We start from the raw sequence: 25,524 nt of genomic DNA on the forward strand, positions 1-25,524 counted from the left end.
TAGTTCATGTTTCCAGCACACAAATTTTGAATGTCATGCTCTGGTGTTCATGAAAATGTCAGAACTGAAAACAATTTTAAGACTACCAGCTAATAGCAGCTTATGCTTGGCGAAAAAGTGCCAAAGTGTGTTGTAAGCATTAAATCTAGTTCTACATCCCATGTTCAAAGGCACGGAGTGTATTATATGTAGAATGAAGCTCCATGTGCTGAAAAGTATCATGTACAGTCATGAGCAGCTTTCCAAATGGCACTCGAGATTGGAAGAAAAAGGGCATACGATCAGAATGTGTCTATTTTTAGTAAGTGCTTGAGCCGGGTGATGGTTTCATTGCCTGCCTGCCTTAGCTCTGCAAGCTTAAATGCTTGTGACACACCCATACTCTGAGCCCTCCACTGTTTATTAAAAAGGAAAGGGCTAAGGAAGAGGGCATTCACTTAATGTTTCCACGAAAAATTTTCCTAGACCCGCCGCAGTGGTTAGGCACTTCTGTGTCCAAGGATGCGGGTTCGAATCCCGGCCACAGTGGTGGTTTTTTGATGGAGGCGAAAATCAAGGCGGCTGTGTGATGTCAGTGCATGGTAACCCCTTAAAGGCTTCAATAAAAAAAAAAATTCTGTTCCAAAATTGCCAAATTTTTTTCGGTGTGAAATGCTCCGCTAACATGTTTAAAAAATGGAAAATAATTTCTTGTCGCCTACAGTTATACACCATACGTGACTCAGTTTATGTGTGATATAAGAAAATAAATGTCAGAGAAAGTGTCAAAAAGATATGCCTTAAATAGTCTTGCACACTTGTCCATTTCTTTATAGTTCACATCAAATAGCTTAGATTGCCGTCTGTGTGATAGCGCTCAAAGCATGGCACCATCACAGGAGCTGGCCAACGTCTCCTCGCTGCACTCTTCCGCTTCAGACTCGCTGTCGGTGTAAACATCATCACTATTTTCCTTCGCTTGAAAAATAAAACAAGTCTACATCCTTATAAGTTGCACTGTTATCATCTGATATGTTCTCCCGCACTGGAATGCTGCACGGATGATGCCATGTTTGCTTGAAAGTGCGGGAAAGTGTAGGAAACACAGGGCACACGTTGCGCCATCTCGTGCGCAAACTCAGTAAATGTGCAAAACACAGAACATGTGCTGCCATCAATTTGTTTAATAGGAAAGCACCGTTTGATGAATTTGGGTCGTCAAAAGCCAGTTAGAGCATTGCCAAACACCCATGATGAGCTCAGCTCATCATAAGTCCTTAAAGGGTTAAAGAATAAGAATGTCAGGTGGTCGAAATTTCCGGAGTCCTTCACTACGGCGCCTCTCGTAGCCTGAGTTGCTTTGGGACATTAAACCCCACAAACCAAAATGCTTCTTGGCTTACTGTTGTGTGCTGGTTTTTCAAAACAATCTTCCACATTTAGTGCTTGAGAAGTGAAATAAGAAAAGGAAAAAAAAGGTCCCCTGTTCTCCACAATTGTCTAGGTTGCTGGGCTCTTAGTTGCGCTGTCTGTGGTTTCAGGTAGTTATTGGAGACATTGTTTCTCACGGTCCCCTTTTCCAACCCTTTTGTGGTATAAGTTTCCTGCTCCTTCTCATCGTGAAAATTGGGGAGGAGCTCGATGTTACCTGTATAAACAAACTGCGGGACAATAATTAGGTGCAGTGATAGTGTCTTCAACGCCATCACAGCTTTGAAAGGTACAGAACACCGTAATTTAGGTCTTGAATTTTTTCGCTGCAATGGGAAGACTGATGTCTAAAATGTTCGATTCCATAACAGTTTTGGTAGAAACGCTGTAGAATATTTTTACTGAGAATTTATCGATCAGTGCATGCTCCTGTTTTTATGTAGTCTGATGCTGGAAACCATGAGCAGCGACTGGGATGACTGGTGGTCGGCAAAAAGATGTACCGAAAACAAATGTAGATTCCGCTCGCCAGACGGTACTCAGACATTTTTTGTGTAGAGTAACGTCCTTTTCAGTTTCACACTCAATGCGGTTACAGCACAATAATGCTCACCTCGTCGACGAAAGTTTTGCTGGGCACTATCATCGGCTTCATTCACGGAATTCCAAACATTGTGGCGCCATCTAGTGGAAAAACCTGAAAGCATGCCTCTTGCGGTGTGAAAGGAGGGGTGGTTTTTATTTAAGGACGCAGTGGAGAGAACGCGAAATATAATAAATTATGATGAGCACGCCTAGAAGAAAAAAGATCAGTGTGCGCAGTTACGAAAATCAGCGATATTTTTCTGACATGTAGTCACGTGAGGTACTACAGTGAAAATAATAGGGTTTCTCTGCCAGATAGCGCCTCAGTTGCTTTTATGCAATTTTCAGTGGCAAATTAAAGTTGTAAAGCCTTCTTGCTTTGAAATTGCAGTGCTCTATTTGTACTATATGAGGCAAGATCTTTTCATCTCCACCATAATCTCATGCATTATTTTGGCCAGTGCTCTGGATGCAGTCACGTTTGCTAGCGTCTTATAGCCAGATGGAGTGCAGTTTGGAAGGTGCCTCAACAAGTGATTTACACCCTCGCTTATTTAAAAGCTTTTTTTTGGGACTGACAGCTTTGAGTGGCTCACAACCCCATGTCTGTGCCTGATCTTCCCTGCTCGATGTAGAGCGTTGAAAGCTGCGACGTGGGTGAGAGAGGCTGAGAAGTGTGCAGCATAACATTTCCCTTTTCGATTCTGCTTACCTTGCAGGTGCACCATTCTTTTCGAGATATAGTATGCCCTGAACCGTGAAATTAAATGTGAACCAGATATACTGTGCATGGTCAGTGTTCGTTGTTACTTTTGCTTCGTCTTTTGAATGGTTTTTGCTAAACGCTGCCCAGACAGAGAGATAAAGAGTTAATTTTTTTTATTAGGAGCACCGATGCAATGAAGGAAATAAGCATCAAGATGTGTTATTGGTGTGTGTAGGGTGTGGCTTGTATGTGACAGGTCGCCACCTTTTTGCTCTACTGATTGTCTTACTTTAAAGGTACGTCCAAATCTTGGTTCCCGGCTAACATGTGTCTTTGTATGGTGGCCTAAGTTTCTTGGCTATGATGAATTTGGTAGAGCATCTTTTGACTGTCCCTGCTGCCAGTTAGTGTAGTTTCGCTCAGAAAATTACATGGTTGCCATTGATTTTGTGTAGTGGTATCCCGTTTCGTATCAACCTCTTTTTCTGCATTCTGAATGATGGCATCACTCTTACCTGTTTCTGCATTTTTTTCTTTTCCTTCAGTGTTTCTCCTGCGGGGCGGAAATGGGAGCGCACAAGAACAGGCACGGCTACCAGTTGATTGTAAGTGGCTACTGCAGTTTGTGACTAGAAATGTCATTGGCTGCTGAAACAGGCAACATCCAGCACAAAAATCTTATTCATGGAGCTTACCCTGTCCCAGCCTTGCTGTTTGAGGAGCTCTTGGTCATTGGATGGAGTGCCATAGAGCATAAAGAGGTTTCAAAGGGAATGCATTGAGGTCTAATGGAAGTTGGTTTATTGCTGCATGATGCATCCTAACCACTGTAAAAAGGCTACTTTCACAGGAATAAGCAAAAAGAAAAAAATGAATCAAGAAACGTGGATCTTATTACCACAAGCTGTTTTCACAAGGGAACTGTGATGACATACAGTGCTCACAGTGTCTACTTTTCAGCACGCTCTTCTGGCACTTGAGGTACACACAAAGCTATTAAGGTTTTCAGAAGTGAGAATAATGCTTCTACTCGTAGCAGAGATTGTGAGGTAAGGGGTGTCGTTTGGCGCACCTCGACAGTGACCCAGAAGTTGACCCTGTATGCTGGCAACATTTGACCTGCCCCCTATCTAACGTGGCTGGTACTGATGCTGAGTACATTTTGAAAGGGTAAATTTTTGTCACCTTATAGGCAGCACTTACCCACACTGGTGCTTACCACATCATGAAATGCACGCGAAAGTTCATATGGCGCCAGTGTGCGAAATTCTTATTGTACTGTTTCTCTGGGTTGTGCCAAGTGCTTTGAACTAGTCACCGTGCACGTTAGGTTTCCTCTATTTGGCTGCTTTTCATTGTTCTATCCGAAAGGCATTGCGAGATGTCCACTAGTTGCAGCAAAGAAGAGTTGCCTGAACTTTGGTGGGCTTGGGCATAATTGAACCGCACAGCTCTCGCTTACTGTTGGTGGGCGGTGGCAGCAGAGCGGTCGTCACAGACTGAGGCGTGGGAAGACATAACAGGTGAAAGTGTGGCCTTACTAAGAACCTCAAAACCAGCCGCCACTTTAAGCAGAGGCGCTGCACATGCTACTACATGCTGGTGCAGAGGCCACCTGAGAAAAAAGAAATGTGTCGCAGCGATTCATCACAAAGATCACCTACACACATTACCTATATATTAAAAGAAAACCGCTCACCCTCTATTATGCAGTTACACTGTTTTGCTACGTGTGACCACCATGGTCGCCTTCAAGCATGCAGGAAATGTGTGCAAACATAGGAAACACGGTTTACTGAAACAAGCGTGGCCCTGGGGGTCATCTGCTACAGAGGGCAGCACGCAGCTCGCACTACTTTCACGAGAGGGGAACTTGCAGGGAGGCTAGTGCATTGAGTGCCGAAGTACAGGTGGCACTAGCTGCACTGACAAATGAAGTGTGAGAGTGCCGCACTGCCTGACCTGATGCAGTAAATGCAGCCAAATTGAGGATGTTTACTTTGTTTCAAGTCTCGTTTCGAGCAATTCATTTTTGCTAAGTCAGCCTGCCATGTGTTCTTGTGGTGGCTGTATCTTGTGTTGCATCATGTGTGCGCAGGACTGTGGTAACTTCCCCATCTTTGGGGCGCCCTGCAACTGGAAGGCCAAGGAGGAGTTGGTGCTGCTCGAGGCCATCGAACAGTACGGCTTCGGCAACTGGTGCGCCACCTTCTTCACTTTTTCACTGTTACGTTCAGTGCATCTTGTAGATTGGCAAACGGAAGCCATGTGTTGGTGCAAGAGGTGCGCCTCAGGGTGCTGCTTGGGGAAGGCGGACCGTTGTGATGGTGTAGACTACCTGCTGCTGTAATAGCTGTGCTGTGCAAGCCGCAGATGCCTCTCAGATGCTACGCTTTTAACTGCTGGTTTATCTGTTGTTGTGGTGACAAAGCCGCTGGTGTCTGTTGCTTACTGTGAGAGAATGGCGCTGGCACCTTCATTACAGCAGGTAGGAATATGAACTTATATCACAGTGGCTGAAGGGGGCATGCGGCGATATGGGAAAGGTGGATGGGGCAAGCAGTGTGTGAAATTTCTGCTCTAACGTCGTACAGTTGGCACTTGCTGCTTCCCACAATCACGTCATCCGTGTTCGCATTGGAGCTTTTTGGAATACCCTGATATTTCCGCATTGTACGCAGCGAATTTGAATTCACTTATTGGTATCGTGGCAAAATGTGTATCACCTGTGATCACATCTGAGAGGCATAGAGGTTCTGCTGGGGCTCAGTGTTCAAGATGTCAGCTACTGTCAAAACATTCCACGCTTTTCTTTCCTCCTGCCTGCAGGGAAGATGTCTCGCAGTGCCTGCCATCCAGGAGCTGTGAAGGTGTGTAGCCTTGGCTGAGTTTACCGGGAAATTTTTGTGTCTGGAGTTCACATAATTTGAGCAGCTAGTGGAAAGAGTCCCCAGATTTGGTACTGTTCTAACATGCTCAGTGGCATGTAGTGGCATCCCTGCCATAGCTGCTCATCGGGAGCGAAGGAGCCCAAGTGCTGTGGCTGTACTCTCCACAAAGTGTGTGTGATTTTTGGCAACCAGTTTCTATAGGGTGATGCATTGACAGTCTGTTTACTTTTGTAATTAGCAGCTGTGGTCTTAATTCTCTAGAAGTTTTGTGGTTATTGATATTTTTGAGCATTCATTTTAGTCTTACATGCTACATAATGCTGTGGTAGAGGTATGGTAGGAGGTCACAGTCATAAGTTGACAATCGTTCGATGATTGACACGTCTTTCTTCCATCTTGCTTGACAGAGGTGCAAGAGCACTACAACAACCACTACATCGTGGGCAACATTGGGAGAGGTGAGTGTGCGTGATTTTGAAGATGTGCAGCTGCCTGAGGTGCTTTTCCAGATGCAACTTCGAACTTGAAAAGCATCTTTTGAATCAAGTAACTTGGTCTTCCATGAGGTTTGCTGAGGGATATCTAGCTTCCTCAAGCTGAGGGATATCAAGGACATCAAGCTTCCAAAAGCTTGATGTTTGTAGCATTGTATCTGTTGTTTGTGGATAGGTGTACCTAGTGTTAGCGCAAGCTGGCCCACATTGTGTACTTTTTGGCAGTGGCCACTTGGAAAACTGGCACAATAGTATCAAGAATTAGCATGTGAGCTTCTGTTTAAGTTATATTTTGGCAGGAGCCTTTCGGTTTAGTTCAGCCATTGGACATGAAGCTGTCTCGTAGCAACACACCTTAGAGCTTATTATTATGATTTTTTTTATTCGAGACATTTGCCATTAGGCATAGTGGAAAAAGGAGTGGGAAGTAGGAGAAAGTTAGACGAAGGAGTGTAAACTGGTCTCTCTTAAAAATGTGCGGAAGTTCCCGATAAACTGATTCTCTAGTGTCCACTTGCGGTAGTCACATTCAAGGTCCCACCGCAGGCCTACTTTGTTTAGGTAGCACTGTCTCGCGGATGCCATAGCTGGGCAGGTTCACAGCAGGTGTTTCATATCGCACAGTTCTGGTGAAGCACCACAATGCGATCAATTGCCGGTCACTTGAAGCCATTAGTTACGCCACTGATGACGCACAGAAGGGCTCAGAGTCGCTCCTGCCCGGATCCGGTGCTCAGATACTTCCTCCTCCCGAGTGAGATTACAGGGAAGAGGGTATGAACACAGAGGAATTAGAGCGCGTGCTCGCTGGTGCAAAGATTCTTTCTCGGAAACATGGGACAGGAATGGATCTGGGGGAAGAGGGGAAGGTGGCGCAATATCTGATGTGCCAAGATGTGCCATTGTATGCACATGGATGTTATGTAGATCGTGAGTATGGCCGCGAGTCCAATGTGTACGCTCAGGACGGGGCATTTTTTGCAGAGCTGGTGAATGGATTGTGTAATTTGGAATTTGCACCGAACAGCCTTAAGCTCCTTAAGGGCGGCTAGGCAGTCAGAGTAAATATGAACAATATCAAATGGGGGTGCGAGCTGGAGGGAAGCAATTGCGTTCTGTATCGCTTGAAGCTCCAAGGCAAGAGGAGTGCATGTATCCACGCCATACGTTGCGCAGGAGCTAAGATGAGGATGGGAAGGACTGTATATTGCAGTAACTCCATGCAGTGCTGTGTGTGATGCATCGGTGTATATTACGCACCCTATAGGTAGATGCGCGGCTGATATTTGCGGCGAAGCAGTGGAGCGCTTGTCTACGAGTTGACAGTATGACCAAGGAGGAAGAGCCTTGATAGATCACCACATTCTAACAAAAGAGACTTTCTCCCACTGAAAACTGATCTCCTTTTAGCTAGAAAAGTGGAAAAAGTAAAAAGAAATGTGAGTGTTGGCATCGGCAGCAGTTTTTACTAGCAGACTGCTATGGCATTGGTGATTTTCTTGGGTTGCAGGTCTCTCGGGCCAGGCTACACTGTCGTTCAAATGCGAACAGTGATCGCAGAATAATTTTTGTTTTCAGCATCGCAAGCTTGAATCGAGGGGTAAGGAAAAAAAAAAAAGGGCTGTGCTTTGTTTCTAAAATCACTTCTCTCGGCCGCAGATGCATTTGTTGCTACTGAACAAATGTCAGCATAGCTGCTAATACCCTAACGAGAATATAGTGGGGTTGTTGTCAGTGTCCCTTCAAGTTGAATTCCCCAATATATATAGATATTTATTTCCTTTGCGCACTCTGCAAAAGTGTGTCAAATGCGAGCTGTCAGCTTTGCCCTCGGTTTACAGCCTGCAACTGATCCTGTGGTTGCTGCTGTACCCATTGACAGGGCTTTCTGTCTCACGGGGCAGTATGAGCTGTCTGGGGGTTGTAGCAAGTTTTCTCCATTGGGACAAAAGTGTAGTTCGTTCAAAAAGCTTGATGGTTTGCTGCAGTTGCTGGGTAGAATTTCCTGAAGAGTTTCACAAGGTGCTTGAGACGTGTTTCCCTATGAATGCCTCCTCCTCATGTCTGTCTTGTGCTTGTCCCACTCGTATTGGCCACATTCCCTTGCAGAGCTTTAGGCAGCTTGTTCAGCTGCGGTCAGAGACTTTAATGGCAGTTTTTTCTCCTCTCTTTCAGCCACCTGGTCCACAGAGGTGTCAACTCAGATCAAGGACCACACAGTGCCTGAAGGAGGTGAGTGAGTCAAGTGTGGCATGGAGAATCAGTTGCATGAGGCTGTTCGTGTGCCGGGCAGTTGTTGTCCACTCACGCCCTTACTGTAGTCTTTCGGTAGTCCAGGCTGTTACACAGTACTGGGATTTGTCCCTCATCGGCACAGTGCATGGATTTTTGCCATTGAGGCATCCATTTCTGCATGCTACGAAGTCATGCTGCTTGTGTGACCAACTTTCAGCAACAAACGAAACATGAACCAGAGAGCTAAAACAGGAATATCAAAATGAAAATGCTGTAATTACACAATTCTAAGTTGACCCATTCTTTTTGACCGTGGAGGTCCGTGTAGTGAGGGGAATGCGGCTCGCAACTGAAGCACGGCGCTGCTAATAGATATGAGCTGAATGAGATATTAGGGATGCCGTGGTGTGATTACAAAATTTTATGCTTGCTTTACGGCTCTCTTCGTAGCATTCAGTGGCTCCGCACACTTATTCAGAAAATTTTTGTATTAAAAAAAACAAAGCAAAACTGATTACTGTGCACATGGCTCTTTATCGAGCCTCGATGGTTGATTGAACGGCTGTTGTTCTGATTACAGTGGTAGCAGTGCTAGCCAGAACGGTGACATTTATGATGAGTTTGGATAGTTAATAGAAGAGTTGGCACCACTTTTGAATTTCTTGGCTTTGCTTGAGCAACGAACAGTGCAACCAGCACTTCGATGCATTTGAGCAGTGGTTTGACTTGCTGTCATTCTTCGTCAGTGGTCAAGGGCCCACCGCGCCCTGTAAGCATTTGACGTCTGCCATGAGTACGGGTGGCTGGGAGTGGAAATGGGCAACTGGGCATGGGAAAAGTCTCCCTGAGGGTTATGAGTGGTCGGGTGGACGTTTGATGACACATGGTTAGATGTCACATAGTTAGTGCAATCATCTGTCAAGTGCAGGATTTAGCTGGATGATGACGTGCTCTGGGACTGCTGCATTGGCAATGATGGCAACTCTAATTGAGGGCAGGGGTGGGGAAGGGGGGGGGGGGGGGGGGGGGGCTAATAAATTTTTTGTTTGTGGAATGTACCCGCGGGTATTTCTTTCTTCTCATGCAATTTAGGGGTTGGCATACGATTGTGTAAATGCGATGTATTAGTGCAAGCAAACTAAACATCAATTCACTCGATTATTGCTTTGGCTTCAAAGAAGGTACGGAGGCCACTGCATTTTAGCATTAATGGAGGCCACGTGTATTCCTTTCTGCCAGCTATTACCTTTGTGTTGGCGTTTCCTTGTTTCGGTTATTCTCATCATCTAATTATTAGTTGCTGATAGAATAGCGAAGCTGTTTATTGGAGTTGGTGGAAACTACTTTCTTTATTGTCCAACTGTTGGCATTGCTCTAAGCTTTGTTTGGTTTAGTGCCTGTTCCTCGGCACCAATTGATCCGCTAGCATGCTCTTGTAAATCACAACAGAGATGTACAACTGGGTGATTGCTTGGTGCCAGGTCCTCTATCGCCGAGCCTGAGTACCCCCGTGGCTTCGGTGGACATCACGCCATCCGAACAGCAAGAGCTTGGCTACATGCCCTGTCGAGACGACTATGAAAGGGTGAGTGGATGGTTGTTTGCACTTGCATTCACCATGTTCTTAGAGCGCCTGGTTTAGAAACCAGGTACTCTGGCTCTGGAGCCGAGCACCTAGCTAGTGAGCCACCGTGGCGGGTAAGAAAACTGTACTTGAGAGAACTGCACTGCTTGTTGGGCCTTGAAAGGCATTCCTTGGAGGATAGCGGAGTGGTGAAGGCGAGAAGGCTCTTTTATACGACGAAGGTAGTGACATTATTGCTTGTAATTGCCTATGGCAGGGGTCAAAACTTGTAGGGGAAACAAACTATAAAATTGCTGCTCTTTTGTGCTGCAGAATAATGAATTTTTGATGTAAAACTCATAATTCAGTGAGCGAGTAATCATTTGTGCAAACAGTTACGTAACCTGCTTTGACGTTGCTATGTCACATGCGCGTGTGCTTAAGTCCTGAGTGTACATTTTCTCTGAAGAAAAATAAGAACCGCTGCTAACTGCGTGACATATACATGGGTGCCCTTGGCCAGTTCCGGAGTCCTAAGATGGGGCAAATAACGTCGTAGCTGGGAGTCAGGCAGGGAGGTCGAAGAGTAGTGCCTTCCTTCCGTGTATACAGGGACCTGAGAAAGGGAAACATTGAGGGTGTCAGCACTGTGCGCCCTCCCCGTTGTGGCATTCGGTAGTAGCTCCTCCTGAAGTGCGGCACGTTGTCCCGCCCGCAGGAGTATGACAACGAGGCGGAGTCCCTGATCAGCCAGCTCTCTGTGGGTGGGCCCGAGGAGGACGAGCTGGAGACAGCCCTCAAGCTGGCCCAGGTGGACATGTACTCACGCCGCTTGCGGGAGCGCATGCGCCGCAAGACCCTGGTGCGCGACTACCGCCTCCTCGAGCAGTTCTGCCATGCGAGTCGACCTAAAGCCAGTCCCGTGGGGGCCCGGTCAAAGAGGAGCCCCCGTGAGGCCGATCGGTGAGTATTGTTTTGATCTGTTATAGTCTGAAAAAAATTGGACTTTCGGATTCCAGGAATTTTCAAATATAGGACCTATGAGATGCGTGACAATTCATCACCAAAGTCTGAAATATTATGCAATTATGGGAATCTGAAAAATTCGTTGTCTTGTGTATTGCCATGCTTTTATTTAAATTTTCAACTCATCGTAGTGTAGTAAGTAGGGGTACGCAAATGTTTGGAATTTTGAATATGTTTTGTATAGTACAGTGGAGACCACTTATAACGTAACCGCTTTTAGCGCGGAACCGGTTATAACGCGAGTTTTTCTGACTCCCGGTATTCGTACCATAGAACTCGATGTATAGGCAGACCGCATAATACGCAGGCACGCGAACCAGAATACCGGTTATAGCGCGGTATTTGGGAGGTTGAAGGGCGCACTCCGCGCCCTTCGAGGGAGCGCAGTCCGCGGTGGAGAGCAGTGGCTGTTGGGCGGACGCGCGCGACGAAAACAGAGAGGGAGAAGGCAACCCCGAAGCACCCGACGAAAGGCAGGTGCGCACATCACCATGGTAACCATGGAGCATCTACGTCATGCTGGCAGCGCCCAATTCGAGCGTGCGCGGCACGGAGTGCGGGGTAGAAGCAGTAGCGCAGCCTTTTTTGTTTTTTCTGGCCCGCCAGTCTTTTCATTGTGTCCGTCGTCGTGACTTGTGCTACTTGTGCTGTTGATTCTGCTGTCATGGCGTCGGCGTCTGCGTCTTCAAGCGGCGTGAAAAAGCGGCATGCTTTATCGCTCGAAACGAAGGAATGCATTATAAAGGACGTCGAGAGCGGGTTGAAGAAAGTGTCGGTGCTGGCAAAGTATGGCATATCCGACACAACCGTGTCGACTATTTACAAGAATCGGGAGAAGGTGTGGCAGCAACTGCAGCAAGATTCTTCTTCGCTGTCGCGAAAGAGAATTCGTGCATCGAAGTATGAGGACGTGGACGCAGCACTTTTCAGATGGTTTCGAGAAGTGAGGGCTCAGAGCATACCAGTAAGTGGCCCCCTGCTCCAACAAAAAGCTAGGTGCCTCGGTGCTCTTCTAGGCCACGACGACTTTAATCCACTTAATGGGTGGATCCAACGTTTCAAAGACCGCCATGGCATCAGCTGCAAAGTTGTTTGCGGCGAAAGCGGCGAAGTGAACGACGAGTCCATCGCAGCCTGGCTCCGTTTAAATTTGGAACCTATGTTCTCGTCGTATGCGGACAGGGACATCTACAATGCTGACGAAGCTGGCTTATTTTACAACCTCCTGCCCAACCGCAGTCTCGCGCTGAGAGGCGAACCCTGCTCTGGCCTCAAGGCTTCGAAGGAGCGTATCACAGTGTTGTTTTGCGCAAATATGGACGGCACCGATAAGCGTCGCTTGTTCGTAATTGGCAAATCGGCGAGGCCGCGTTGCTTCAAAAAGAGTGAGTACCTGCCAGTGACATACAAAGCGAACAAAAAAGCGTGGATGACGCAAGAGCTTTTTACAAGCTGGCTTTGTAAGTTTGATGAAGATATGGTGGCAGAGAAGCGGCGGGTTGTGCTTATCTTTGACAATTGCACAGCTCATAACCAGCCAAAGTTGACTGCAGTCAATTTGAAATTTTTGCCGCTAACACTACCGCTAAAAGTCAGCCCCTTGACCAGGGCGTCATCGCCGAGGCACTGTACAAGAAACGCCTTTGCGAGAGAGTTCTGCTGAACATACAGCAGCAGCAGCCCCTCAAGGTGCATCTAAGGGGTGCAATTGACATGGTTGCTGCTTCGTGGTGGCAGTTGAAGGCCACAACGATAAGCAAATGCTTTCAGAAGGCTGGCTTCATGCGCAATGCCGAGGCTCTTGAAGCTGAGGAGCAGGGCGACGTTGTCGATGAGGCAGTCGACGCTGACGACGTGTGGTCCGGCCTCATTGAGAGCAACTTTGTTTCCGCGACAGACACTTTTAAAGAATATGTCGATGCTGACGAAAATGAGCTGGCTGTCTGCGAGGAAGTGAGCACGGACGATGCGATTATCGAAGCGGTGCGCAGTGGCGTGGAGCTTGCGACCGAAGATGAATCTGACGACGACGATGTAGACCCGATGCCTGATGTGCCTTGCAAGGACGCGCTCGAATGTCTGAACAAAGTTAAAATTTACTGCGCGAAAAACAGCTTGAGCGATAAGGCGCTTCAGTGCTTAAGCTCTGTTGAAGACGAGATCGTTCGGAGTGCAGTGAAAAAACGCCGCCAGACGAAGATACCGCATTCTTCTGCAGATAATTCACTTGTGACAAACATCGTTCCTGCTGAGTTGCAATTGTTTTGTGTGTGTGTATGTGAAATGTGCAATAAATTGTATTTAAAAGGTAGGCTGCTCGATTTCACATGCGTAACAGCCTAAAAACGCGATGTTTTGGTTATAACGCGGTACCGCTTATAGCGGAGATTTTCGCAACTCCCGCGACTTACGTTATAAGCGGTCTACACTGTAATTATTGTTTGATTCGTACTGAACTTTCACTAGTCTAACTATTCATAAATAGCATGAACAGTGAAAGTGCTTTTTACGAACCCCCCATGCGTTCTTAAATTAGGATGAACCGCGCTGCTGCATGACTTAGCTTGTTTTTTCCCTAAGGGAGGACGTGGAAGGGCTTCGGAAGTCGAAAAATCCCGAAAAAGTCAGTTGTTCAAAAAGTACATATCTTGGCTATATGTGTTATAAACTAGTTACCTTTTCTGTAATTATGAACGCCTAATTCATTGTGGAAGTACTTCAAATTAGATATATAACTGGGCGTGGCAGCCCCTGAGCCGAACAGCAAAAGTACCCAAACTTTGCGCGCGCACCATTTCTATGCCTCTGAACTGAGCGCCGCCACCTTGGTCTTGTTTTGCTTGTGAATGCTTTCCCTTTGCCATGCTGCCTTCACCGGCGGCGTCCACGGCATGGTAGAAGCATGGCTCGCCTGTGATTGGGGTCCTCGCGGGGGTTGTTGAGTTTCCCGAGTCTCGGATTGGGCCATGATTGGACGAAGCGCGTGCTCCTTGAGGACGTGGGGGATCATGCGACTGCTTGCTGCACACGCTGACGCAGTGGTTTCTCCCTGGCGCGTCATCTGCTCCGGCTGCCTACTGTGCTGGCGTTCTTTGTGCGCTCGCTTGAATCGCTTTACGTTTTGCCATTTTTGAGATCGCCGTTGTCATCCCTCATTACGGATTCTGTTGGCGCGTTTTGAACGGTTTTGTGCACTTCGTGGATTGCGCACGGTCGGTCACGATGCATGCTGAGAAGTTCAAAGCACTGCACGCGTTCGGTGCATGGTGTTGTGCTATGATTGCCACCCGCATGGCAAAGTGAGCGAAGTGCGTTGCCAACAATTGCAGAGATGCTTTCAGCATTGCTGCCTCTGGTACATTGCTACAAGACGACTGCATTGCCACTTCCAGTGGCATATCTTCCATGTCATCAACACAAGGAGACGGCGTTTCAAATATACCTTCTGGCCCGACCGCATCAACCTCAGCGATCCCGCATTGCGTCTGTCGCAGTGAGCGGTAGCGCGTCGTCCACAGTACGCATGAAAATGCACTTTCTGACTCCCGAAAAGGTCGAGGCGGTGTAGGCACGACGTGCTGCTGTGAAAAACAAACTCGACGCTACTGCCGCGACACTACGAAAATTTCAAGCGATGTTGCCCGATCCCACACTTGCCACTGCTACTGCAGAAGATGAGGTATTTTGCCTTGCGCAAATGTGTGTGCTTGGCTATTTGCTTTCCAGTACTTTGAGTCAGCGTTGCTTTGCAACTGGACTGTCTGTTCGAATAGGCACCCAGCCTGGGCTAGCTACAAAGCTTGAGCTGATATGCCCACATTGTGGGATTGTTGCAAGTTCGTGGAGTTTGCCACGCCAGAACAAAGGAAAGGCGTTCGACGTCAATATCCGGGCCTTTATGGCTATAAAGCAAATTGGAAAAGGGCAGACAGCTGTCAATGACTTTTGGGCTGCAATGAATGTGTCCCACAGAGGACTTCATCACAAGACCTACCAAGGGCACCTAAAGAAAACATTCAGCGACTCAGTGCATAGAGGACTTCTGTTCTGAATTAGCAGCTGCTGTGAAAAAGGCCTACAAGGAAATGGACCCAGGATTTACCAGAGACATTACTGTAGTCTATGATGGCACCTGCCATAAGGCTGGACACGCATCCCACATTGGAGTTGGAGCAGTGATTGAGTCACACACTGGCCTGATTTGGGATGCTATTGTCCTGCCTCGGGTGTCAGACAGGACTGAAACCTGAAGACACCTTGTACTCAAGCTGGCGTAAGCAGCACAGATGCCAAGCTGGGAGGATGGAGGCAGTGTCACCTACTCTGCCCTTGCGAAAGAGAATGTTTATGGGCTAGTCCCTGTTGTGAGGGAGGAAGGCCTCGATCATGTGCAAAAAAGAATGGGGAGTGCACTGCGCAACCTAGTGCAAAAGAGTGAAATGTCGTTGGGAGGGAAAGGCAGGCTGACAAAAGTTCTCACCAACAAGCTGACAGACTATTATAGCTGGGCTTTGAGAAACAGTCCGAATAATGTGGCTGCAATGCAGCATGCAGTGATGGCTTCCTGCTGATGTGGAGTCTCACCATGCCCTCTGCCTGGAGGGTGCTGACTCATGGTGCTGTCACAAGGCTGCCGAGGCAAATGGCTTAGTTTTTGTGGGCACTATGATCACTCCATTCACGGAATTCCACTGTGGTGCCGTCTAATAGCAAAACCTGAAAACATGCCTCTCACGGGGCGAAAAGAAGGGTGGTTTTTATTTAAAGACTCACTGGAGAGAGTGAAAAATATAAATTAGGACGCGCACTCCTAGAAGAAAAAAGAACAGTGTGCAGTTACGAAAAATTGGTGATATTTTTCCGGACATGTAGTCACATAGGGTACTACAGTGAAAGTAATAGGTTTTCTCCGCTAGATAGCGCATCAGTTGTTTTTATGCCATTTTCAATGGCAAATTAATATTGTAAAGCCCCTTTTCTTTGATATCGTAGTGCTTGATCTGCACTATATGAGGCAAAATCTTTTCATCTCCGCCATAATCTCATGACATATTTTGGCCTGTGTTTTGTCCCATTAAAGGCTGGCTCCATTGTACAGCAAGCAAGTCTATTCAGAGCTTCCGAAAGTGGTTGTATCGTCTGAGTGCTGTGTACTTGCAACTGTGGCCAATCGGCAGTTTGGCTGGTGCGAATCGTGCAGATGTTGCGAAGCTCGTGCTGGGTTCAGGTTTCTCTTGGAAGTGCGTTTACTCTCCCGCAACTTGCAGTATTTTCTCCATGCTTTGGTTGAGGGATAGTCACCGAGTGTATTGCCGTTATTGTTTTCTGTGCAGAGAGCTACAGGAAAAGATGCGGATATTCTGCCAGTTCCAGTCGGCAGCTGAGCACGAACAGCTACTGGAGAACCTTGAGAGTGAGTAGTCACCCCCCATTCTTGCATTGCTTTCAGAAAAGGAGGGGGGTATGCAGAGGGAGAGAGAGGAGACACATCTCAGCTTGTGTCCCATGGGGATTGATAGCAGCGAGTAGATTTGTAGGTAGTGTACGGCAGGAATTGCACTTGTAGCGCTTGAAGTGCATTTTTGCTGGGGACTCCCTAATATTGAACAAGGCTGTCTTGCGACAATGCAGACTTGCGTGGTGTAGTTCTTATGCCATATACATGAACGAGTACATTATTGCTCTGGCAAAGCGATTAGGCATGCGTTTCGAGCTGCTGCCCCTTTTTCTCTCTCTCGCTTGAGTGGGGAAGCAGGTCTTTAGTGCCAAAAAAAATGTTCAGAAAGTAGATTTTTGGATTTTGTAATTTTTATTTATTATGCTCATTTTTATCCTGTGGCGAAGTTTGAAGCAGAAATGCTGCATGTTTTTCAAGAAAAAGAACGATATAAATGTCATTTTTTTATGAAGAAGCATAGTAAAGAACTATGATCTTGCACGGCTCCGCATTTTGGAAATTACTGCCATCACAATCTCAGCCCTTTTGCTTCTTTTCCTACCAAAATGGAGCCCTCGATGCGGCTTCGAAAGCGGAAGAAAATGTGACAAACAAAAAGGGATGCAGGTGTGCTATTAGCTGCCGACCGCCGCGTGGGAAATCTAGCTGGGACAGCAAAGTGTTCAGGAGGTATCCCCAAAAAGTGCTGCAAGTAGAGCGAAACCACGAAAGCACCCGAGGGCTAGAGGAGAACGCACCCCGTGTGTGTCGCAGCCTCGTAACAGAAGCGTGCTGGCTCGGCTGCTTTTCTGCATGCTGCGAAACAGCGGCGGCAGGGAAACTCTGGTTGGTCCAGATTGTGCTCCTGATGCTTGCTGAGACCATCGGTGCCGAAAAGACGTTTTTGCTATCCAGAGGAGTAATGAAGGCACTGTATCTTGTTTCACTATTTTTTAGGTCCAAGCTTTTTTTCGCCGCCTTCATTTGTTGCCGTGAGCTTTTCTCCGGTTCTAAGCGTGCAGTTTTCGTTATTTTTGTTGCATTGAGTATCTGAATGCTGGATGTTTGCTGTAAGCTAGTAGTACCCAGCATAAATGCAATTTTTTGTAAATCCATGTCATTACTTGCCTTTCTTATTCTTTTTATGAAGTGCAGCTTCAGAACTCTGCGCAACTCGTGATGTAAAAGATGTGTAATGAAGTTGGTGTCGTTGCAACTATCTGCTCCTGCTGAATTATTAGGTCTAGGCAAGGCATAAGGACAGTGCTGGCACTGAAGCCTGCTGTGCGTTATGGTAGCAACTGTGCAGTGCAACTCTGCGGTAGTGTTGGACGCGCTGATGCTCCGAAGAGTGTCCGGGAGCACTGATGTGTTCAACCCTAGAATGGAAGACCCTGTGCATGCCATTGTAAAGCTTTGCCTTCCGTGTCTGCCTTTCATTTTAATGGATAGCATTGTGATAGTGCTCTCATAATGCGCTTTATTTGAGATTGGAAAAAAGAGTGTGACAAAGTTTGATTCTGGTGCGTTGTGAACTTCGGCGAACATTTTCCGTGTTGAACATGACGCAGGAGAAAAGGAGCTCAAGACCAGAGTCAAGGAGTTGTTGAGGTACCGGCGGAACGGAATTACCAAGCTGGACGGTAAGCTATGCTTTCCGTGGCATCAAACCTTGAGAGAAGCATGCAATTGGAATTTACTTGCTCTCCATGTTTTTTCTGGGCTGAGAAAATGGCAGAGGGTTGAGGGGGGCGGGTGGTACAAGGTTGCTGTATGCATCTTTTCTGTTCTTTACATCCAGCTGTGTAGGTGCTCGCATGTTCATATTCTCCATGCTTGAAAAGCTGTTCACATATTTCAGTACCGTAGCATATTCTTTACAAAATAGGACACTGAAAACTTTGTCTCATCCCCAAGTTTGGATTAGGTCCAATTATATTGTTTACGTATATGCCATTGAAGAAGACAACGATGGACAACAGAGAGAGATATCTCAAAATAACAGCTTGAGGGGCGAGAGCGGTGACGAAGCTGAAGCAATGGTTGGTGCTTGCCAGAACACTTACGCCTGTTATCAGCTGTTTTGTTTTCCTGAACCATCCTTCTGCCACGTATCAATATCATGATATTCTACTGTATGGCAAAATTTAAAAATAGTATGCTGTTTTGGAGGGGCATCTTTCACAAAGGCTTGGGTCTAGTGTGTGGTGGTGCTCAGGACTTGGCATGATGACAAGTACATTCTGGGAATGAATGAAGGTGATTACAATCCCATTCTACCGTTCCCATGGCTGTCTGAGATCAAGTTCTTGCTTTATGCTTGCTAGAGTAGTAGAAGCTCATTGGTATGCAATGGGGGCCCGGGTCTTCGCGGCCAAAAATCTGTATCGAATTTTTGATCTCTTCATTTTCGCTACCCTGAGATCTTTCCACAGCTACCTTAGAAGTTTGGTTATGAAATACCGCCTAATTCTTGCGTTATAGCATCCCAAAGACATGGATCTGTGCGTGTTGCAATTTATATTGAGGTCAAATTGCGTTGAACTTCGATTGCCTGCAGTTCGAGAAGTATGCACTCTGCGGGCATAATCTTAGTCTCATTCAAAAGATTGTGTTTCAGGCTATTCCTGTATTTTCGTTGCTGGCCATAACTGAACCCACCAAAGTGGAAAACAAAGGAACGAAGTCGAGTGAAACACCCGCTGCTATTGGCTCCATTTCGACAAGGTTGCTGTATTGGGCCTTGTTGGCCTAGTGCTGTTCCCTCATCGCGACCATGGTGCGAAATGCACAATGTTTAGATTCACGCTTCATTATTAAAGGTAGAGATAAGAGGTGCTCCGGGCACACTGCATCGCTGCACCCTGTTATCTGCTATCAATGACGAAGCGCTGATGCTCTGCGATGGCCCGTTAAAGGAGTATAGACACCAATTTTTGAATCGTCGGAATTGATACAGGTGCTTTCCTGGCTATACACAGATGCTCCCCAAGCAATCCGAACCTCCCACGCTGCTGCGAAGATATTTTAATTTGATGGTAAACGCAAGCTAGGCAAAGGCTCCGTTTTTCAAAACTCATCGACAGTGACATCTCTGACGAAAACTTGTACATGGGTAAACAACATGACGCTATCAAACAACTGTGACGTGAAGTCAGTAGAGCAAAGAGCCGTGATGACACAGGATAGCTCACTCTGTCTGTATCAATTGGGCACCCCTGGGAAAGCTCTGTGCTTCTGGTGGCTTGACTCGATGGCCTTTCACACCATCTTCGTTGCTGCACGTTACAGTTACTTCACCTGGCACCGATTTCGTGGTCAACGTGCTTTTCAAGTGCAAAGCTCTGGTATCAGATGGCGCCACATGCTTGGATGGCGGCACTCAGGCCTGCCGCGTTAGGATCAATCAGCGCGTGAGCACGGGAGCCGCGCAGTAGCAGGTCACGGTGGGTGACGGTGACTGAACGTGCCGTGCTATAATTCTCTACTAAATGAATGCTTTTTTTTTGGGCGCCTGCTTGGGGCTCACGGCGCTAGAAAACCGGGCTGAGGTAGCAGCATTTTCACAGTAATTAGTTCCTTTGTTCAATATGCCCTACTTGTTGACATCTCCAGCACACCAACTGACCAAGCTTTCGTGGCTGCATGCGGTTAATTCCTGCATTTTCACTCAAGTCGCTGGCGAGCGGGTGGAGATCAGAGTGCTTGGAAATGCGAATAACATCAGCTCCTTAGGGTGAAACGTCAGAGTACTAATTATGCTATGCTGAAGCGCTGCTCGACGACATTTTCTTGTACGTGCGATTGCAAGCAGACGAACAAACGGTACCCGTATGCGTCTCTAGATTTTGTGTGTACGTGATCGCCAGTCTTGCCTTTAGGAGGTGCTCATGTGGCGTTCTCGCATCTTTGACGTCATCACGCGCTTGTGCTCGGAGAGATCGAAACTGAAACTGGTCCTGATATATTACTTGATAATTAATTAATTGGACTGTGATGGGGCTTTTTGGGTCACAGTCTCTCTGTTTTAGACCATCGTGGATCGATCAAAGCAAAAATTCCAAAACAGAAAATATACGTGTCTATACTCCTTTTTAACAATGTAGTCAGTGGCGTTTGAAGCAACAGTGGGAAGCTGGCGCACCCTCCTCAAAGACATTCCTGCTACATAAGGGCACCGTAATCGGGACTTGCAGATGAGAAAGCAATATATAAGCATCTTTTACACTGATAGGTCACGCCATCAGGGCTTCTTGTCACATGACAGCTGTTTGGGTTCCTTGAGACAAGAAAGCTTGAGAGATATTAGCTGAGGCAAGAGAATACATAACTTGTGTTTAGGCGAAGCTGAAAAAGCAATTAGGTGAAGATACTTTTGATGCACTGCATGGGCTTCTACGGGCAATTCGTAGGACTACGTTTCCGTAGCACTTGGACTCATTTATCACCTAGGCAGCAAACGCTTTTCTGTTTTGGGCCTCATGCTATCTACAGTTGCTTTCTAATTTGCCGCACACATGACTGAGGGTATGTGTGGGCTTCTTCCTTTGTGCAGAGTGCTCAGAGTTCGACATTGCAAGGCATCGACGGGAAAAACGCAAGGAGGTCAAAAAGAAGTCTGTAAGTGTTACCTCTCACCTATTGCTGACAAGCATGTGTGGAATGACATTGGCATGTGTCGTAAGCCGTGGAAGTAACAAGGTTCATCGCTCGCGTTGCCTTCTTGGGAAACAGGCAGATATAAATTTCCTTTTGCCATGAGGATCAAGAGCAGCCTTGCATATACGCAGTGTTGACTTTTCAAGGCTCATGCTTGTTGAAGAGGCTTTTGGGTTGCACCATATTTACACCATGTTTTTCATAATAAGTAATCTAGAATTTGCTGTGATGCCTATCCTTCTCTTTCGTGTGGTGCATGTGAAGTCCGTGCTGTAGTTATAAAATGGGCTAACCTCCATTTGCAATAATAGCATTATTGCAACCATCAGCAATGCCTATTACCTACCCACTTGCAATCATCCCTGCAGGCATTCTCTGTGGATGCTGAACATGGACAATGTTACATTGCTTGACAAAGCCCTCGCAGATCTTGTGCAGTGGCAGAAGTGTTAGTGCATATGCACGCATGTCATTTTCGTGCCGACTTGCTTATAGGATGGGGAGGGGCGCTCACGCCACATCAGTATGCCCTCAATGCAGGTACCCGCCAGCTCCGTTCACAAAAAGCCCATCTCAACGGCATCAAAAAAATACGAGTGAGTACCCAGTCATCTCTTTTCTTTTCTAGTTTTGTGCATACGGGATTCCTTGTTTTGTCCATCCTGGTTGCCCGCACAAGTTTCCTACAGCACCCGCTCAGTCTTCATGCACACTTAAGCGCTCTCCTGACGAATATCGCAGAAAAGCAGCTGCTGCTGCTGTAAAATCTTGTAACAGTTTAAGTGCTAAATGAGCTGCACTCTTTCTGTTAGTAGCAATATTTACAGGAGCTCTTCATGCAAATGACTGCAGCTGTCACAAAGGCAAGTTGAGGTGAACATTAAGTGACAGCTTTGTAGTATTCAAAAAACATTAAAATCGGCTTGGCTGTCACTCAAGGCAGGCTAGAGGTCACAGGGGCTCAACATTTAAATGTTCCTTATTCTTGTTATGCTCTTGCTGTGGGGAACAGGCAGCCTACCCGAACCGCAAGAATTGAAGCACATGAATTACTTGTGCAAGTAAAACTTCTCGTGCCTTGCCAACTAAATTGGAACTGCAATGTGCATTGTCCATTCAGGCTGGTCAGTAATGTGCAGTAGTAGTTCAGTGCCAGTCTTGTCTGTTGGCACCGGTCGCTTGCAGAAGCTCTCCAAATAACACAGGGCTGCAGCATGATTGTTCTTGTTGGCTCATTTTATAAATGCCGCACCTACTGATTGAAGGCTTTTTATATTGGCATAGCGAATGCATTTTGTTCTGAGCTGATTTCCAAGGGCAGAGGTACATTTTTGTTGTGTGCATCGTTTTGTATGGTCCATTTTATTACAGTCAAAGGGAGCCAGAGACTGAAGCGCAAGATTTTCAATGAACTATGCCTGAAGTGGTCTTCATAAACCTGAGCGGGTTGTGCAGAGTGCAGATGAGCTCAGGAGCCGTTTCCCTCCTCGGCCCCGTTGCGGTGGCTCAGTGGTTGCGGTGCGCGACTGCTTATCTTGATGACCCGGGTGCCTGTTTACTGCTCCGCAGCCGAAGTGCAGCTTATCGATGAGCTGAGCAGCCCTGTTCTATTCTGCTGGGCCCTGCCGCAGTGGCTTAATGGTTCGAGTGCTTGACTGGCAACGTGGTCGAAATTTCTGGCGCCTTCCACTGCGGCATCTTTTGCAGCTGACATTGCATTGAAATGTTAAGCCGTATAACCTGACCAAATTTCTCTGGTTGGCTGATGTGGCTCAATAGTCATTTCTTTCTTAGTGATGTAAGGCTGGTGCTTTGTGTGCCTTGCACCCTTCATGGCCTGATATGTTGCCTCTTTTTCTTGTCCCTCTCTGTTGCAGAGAAAAAGGAGGCGTCGACACTTTACTAAACGATCAAGGTATGTCATTGCTACACAAGTTACATGGGGTCCTAGTGCAGTGATGGGGCTAGCATTTATTGCGCCTCTTGTGGTGCACTGTTGCCCTGAGCAGTGGGCTGGCGTATGCACTTTTGGAAAGCTTAGCATGAGGCTTGCAATGTTTGGCTTTCCAGAGTCTTCCGTTGCCACTGCATTATTGTAAGTGGTACCGAGCCATTGGCAAGCACAAAATTTGTTGCAACAGACTGCTCTGTGAAGCTTGCAATTTCTTGGCTTGGAATGTTGTGAAAAAGAATGTTGATGCTGATTTTGCGTGTTCTAAAGGGGGATACGAAGGCACCGTGTTGAGCGATGGCCGCATTGTGATGATATGTGTTTTTTTATCCATTCTCTTTTCGTTGTCCCTCCCGTACTGTTGACTCTGTGCTGCGGGCCAGAAGGTGACACAAGGGAAGACTCCAAGGAGGCTACCGACATCACCAGCTTGCCCGGCTACGAATTGCTCTCCGACAAGGAGAAGAAGGTGCGTTTGCCGCATTCCACCCTTCTCTGGTTGGGTTTGCTGAGCTGAATGAAGTGGTTGTGTGTGTATCCTTTCCTTGTAATTCCCGGTCTTCTTCCTTTTTTTTAGCTGTGCCAGTCCATGGGAATCAGCCCTGCTTGCTACATCACCTTTAAGACTGTGGTGCTGAAGGTGAGGTCCCCTCTGTTCTGAATGAGCTGGACAGTGGTGTGCAGGCCTGCCTGATTATGCTTGCGTTCTTTGCAAGCTGCAAATTATCCACATAAGTGACCACCAGCTGCCGACACATTCATGCATTTGTGTGTTGGTAGCCTTTGTATGCCTTTCCTTTGTATACCGAGTGGTGTTGTGTTGCTCGGAATATGTGCAAAAACATCTCTTAGCTTATCCATTCACTTGTTTGGGCTTGGAATTTCGCCCAGAGGTGGGATTCATTGGCAGTTCCTGCGTAATGCTCTGTTTGCTCGGAGTACTGGCCTGACTTGGTCAGAATCAACAATCGTCATCTAATGTGGTGACTGTAAGCCAAGGCAGGAAGCTTTCGCACGAGCGGTATTGGTACTATTGCTATCTCATGCTCATCAGAAAAACTGCCGATAGCCTTTGTAGCCTCCGTGGCCGGGTGTTCGTTTCTCCGATAGATGTCAGCGGCACTACAGGTACTGCTACTGCAAAGCGGACTCGTTTGACAGACTGATCAACCAGCTGTTGCAGTTGGCTGGCTGGTGGCGAAGCCTTGAAAACGAAACTGTGCAGCTGGAGATTCTGCTGTCCTGTCAGGCGTTAACACGCCTGCCGTTGCATGCATGCATGTCAGAGGAGTGCTGTTCAAGTCCCGAAGATGAACATCTGGTCGATTGTCTTTTTGAGCACGTCATACTTCCAATACAGTGCCGCTTTGGAAATCTGGCCGAATTCTCCCATGCCGTCTATGGGGCATCCGAGTAAATGAGCCACTGACTTGGTACATGAGCGTTTGGTGGGAGCCTGGCGAGAGTCCGAGTGATCTGAATTAACGCGGGTTGTACACCTTTTTAGAACGGGAACACTAACACTAGCCTTCCTGTTAGTCTGTGCAAACTAGGAAGTATTTCTAGTTAATTTTATTTAAGAATACCATGTGATTTCTAAAAAAAGAAATAAAAAATTACGAACAGTGTTTGCTATATTGTAATTTTCAGTCTTTTTTTTTTTTTTGTTTGTTTTTTAACTGACCAGATTTCCTATTCAGGATTCGAAGGCATTTTTTCCCATATTCTTATCCAATTCATATTCTAAAATTTTAATATTTGCGCCCCCCCCCTACTTTGCATCTTTCGGTGTTTGAAATAATTTCAAGTACCATGATGAGAAAGCCGGCACTGTGAAGTGTTCCGATGCGGGTGTGCTGTCTTTGTCGCAAGGAGGACTGCCATTTCCTTGTGGTCACAGTCCTGGCCCATGTTGAAGGCGCGCTGCCGTCCGGAGCAGTGATGCGCAAAACTATTCTAATACTCGAGGCATTTTATTTGGGTGTACGCGGCGACTGTGTAGCTAACGAATGCGCATGCTCAAAAATGTTTCTTATCTCGGCTTGCTTTGAGGCATATGCAAGCTGTGGATGCACTGTGAGATGTGTTGACAGCATGGCAGCAAGCTGCTCGCTTGCTTCGGAAAAGATATGATGCCGTTGTTGGTTTACGGCTGATTTACGCAAGGGCCTTTGTCAGAAATTGCGAGTACTGTGTCCTCTGACTAGTATTCAAGCCATTTAGGGGCATGATGCAAGCGGCACACCATTTCCGGCGCACGCGTTGCACCTTCGTTAGCATCTTTCGATTTTTGGGTAACAGACAGTTTAGGCCAAAGCCTCATCTCTGGCAGCGCTACAAAAGCGCAGTGACTGCATGCAGTGACTGTATGCAACGCAAATGAAATAGGAGGTGGGCATTTCACCGTGAGATGCGACACGTCTGAAATTTCTTTCACGCTTGTACGCTCAAATCTGTTTGGTGATAAATCGTGTCTGAAAACTACCTTTGTGCCTTGCCTTTATACATTTTGAATGAGTGCCAGTAAATAATCTCATAGTAAAATCTTGAGACTATGATGCTTAGC

At 46.8% G+C, this 25,524-nt stretch overlaps 1 protein-coding gene and 1 pseudogene across 4 annotated transcripts in view; both read left to right on the forward strand.

Annotated features, from left to right (window-relative positions):
* The window catches only part of LOC146176105 (transcriptional adapter 2-beta-like), a 34,330-nt gene that overhangs the window by 1,350 nt on the left and 7,456 nt on the right, over positions 1-25,524 (forward strand). The window contains exons 3-16 of one of the 4 annotated variants that reach the window (XR_014701493.1): positions 3,247-3,306; positions 4,800-4,900; positions 5,531-5,571; positions 6,000-6,050; positions 8,262-8,318; positions 9,803-9,906; positions 10,604-10,848; positions 16,245-16,324; positions 17,920-17,991; positions 20,904-20,968; positions 21,532-21,603; positions 22,885-22,922; positions 23,345-23,427; positions 23,536-23,590. Coding sequence is in view for 2 of the 4 variants with exons in the window: in XM_084582444.1 (XP_084438570.1) it covers positions 3,247-3,306; positions 4,800-4,900; positions 5,531-5,571; positions 6,000-6,050; positions 8,262-8,318; positions 9,803-9,906; positions 10,604-10,848; positions 16,245-16,324; positions 17,920-17,991; positions 20,904-20,968; positions 21,548-21,603; positions 22,885-22,922; positions 23,342-23,427; positions 23,536-23,598 (1,119 nt within the window). In the remaining 2 variants the exon portion in view is untranslated. Of the gene's footprint in view, positions 1-3,246; positions 3,307-4,799; positions 4,901-5,530; positions 5,572-5,999; positions 6,051-8,261; positions 8,319-9,802; positions 9,907-10,603; positions 10,849-16,244; positions 16,325-17,919; positions 17,992-20,903; positions 20,969-21,531; positions 21,604-22,884; positions 22,923-23,341; positions 23,428-23,535; positions 23,599-25,524 lie in introns of those variants that run through there. The other 3 variants (XR_014701492.1, XM_084582444.1, XM_084582445.1) reach the window with 3 other exon arrangements.
* On the forward strand, positions 14,180-15,805 carry LOC146176106 (uncharacterized; annotated as a pseudogene).

This window comes from Amblyomma maculatum, chromosome 10 (assembly GCF_055883805.1).
Source record: "Amblyomma maculatum isolate TAMU_Amacu chromosome 10, ASM5588380v1, whole genome shotgun sequence".
Lineage (NCBI taxonomy): Eukaryota > Metazoa > Arthropoda > Arachnida > Ixodida > Ixodidae > Amblyomma > Amblyomma maculatum.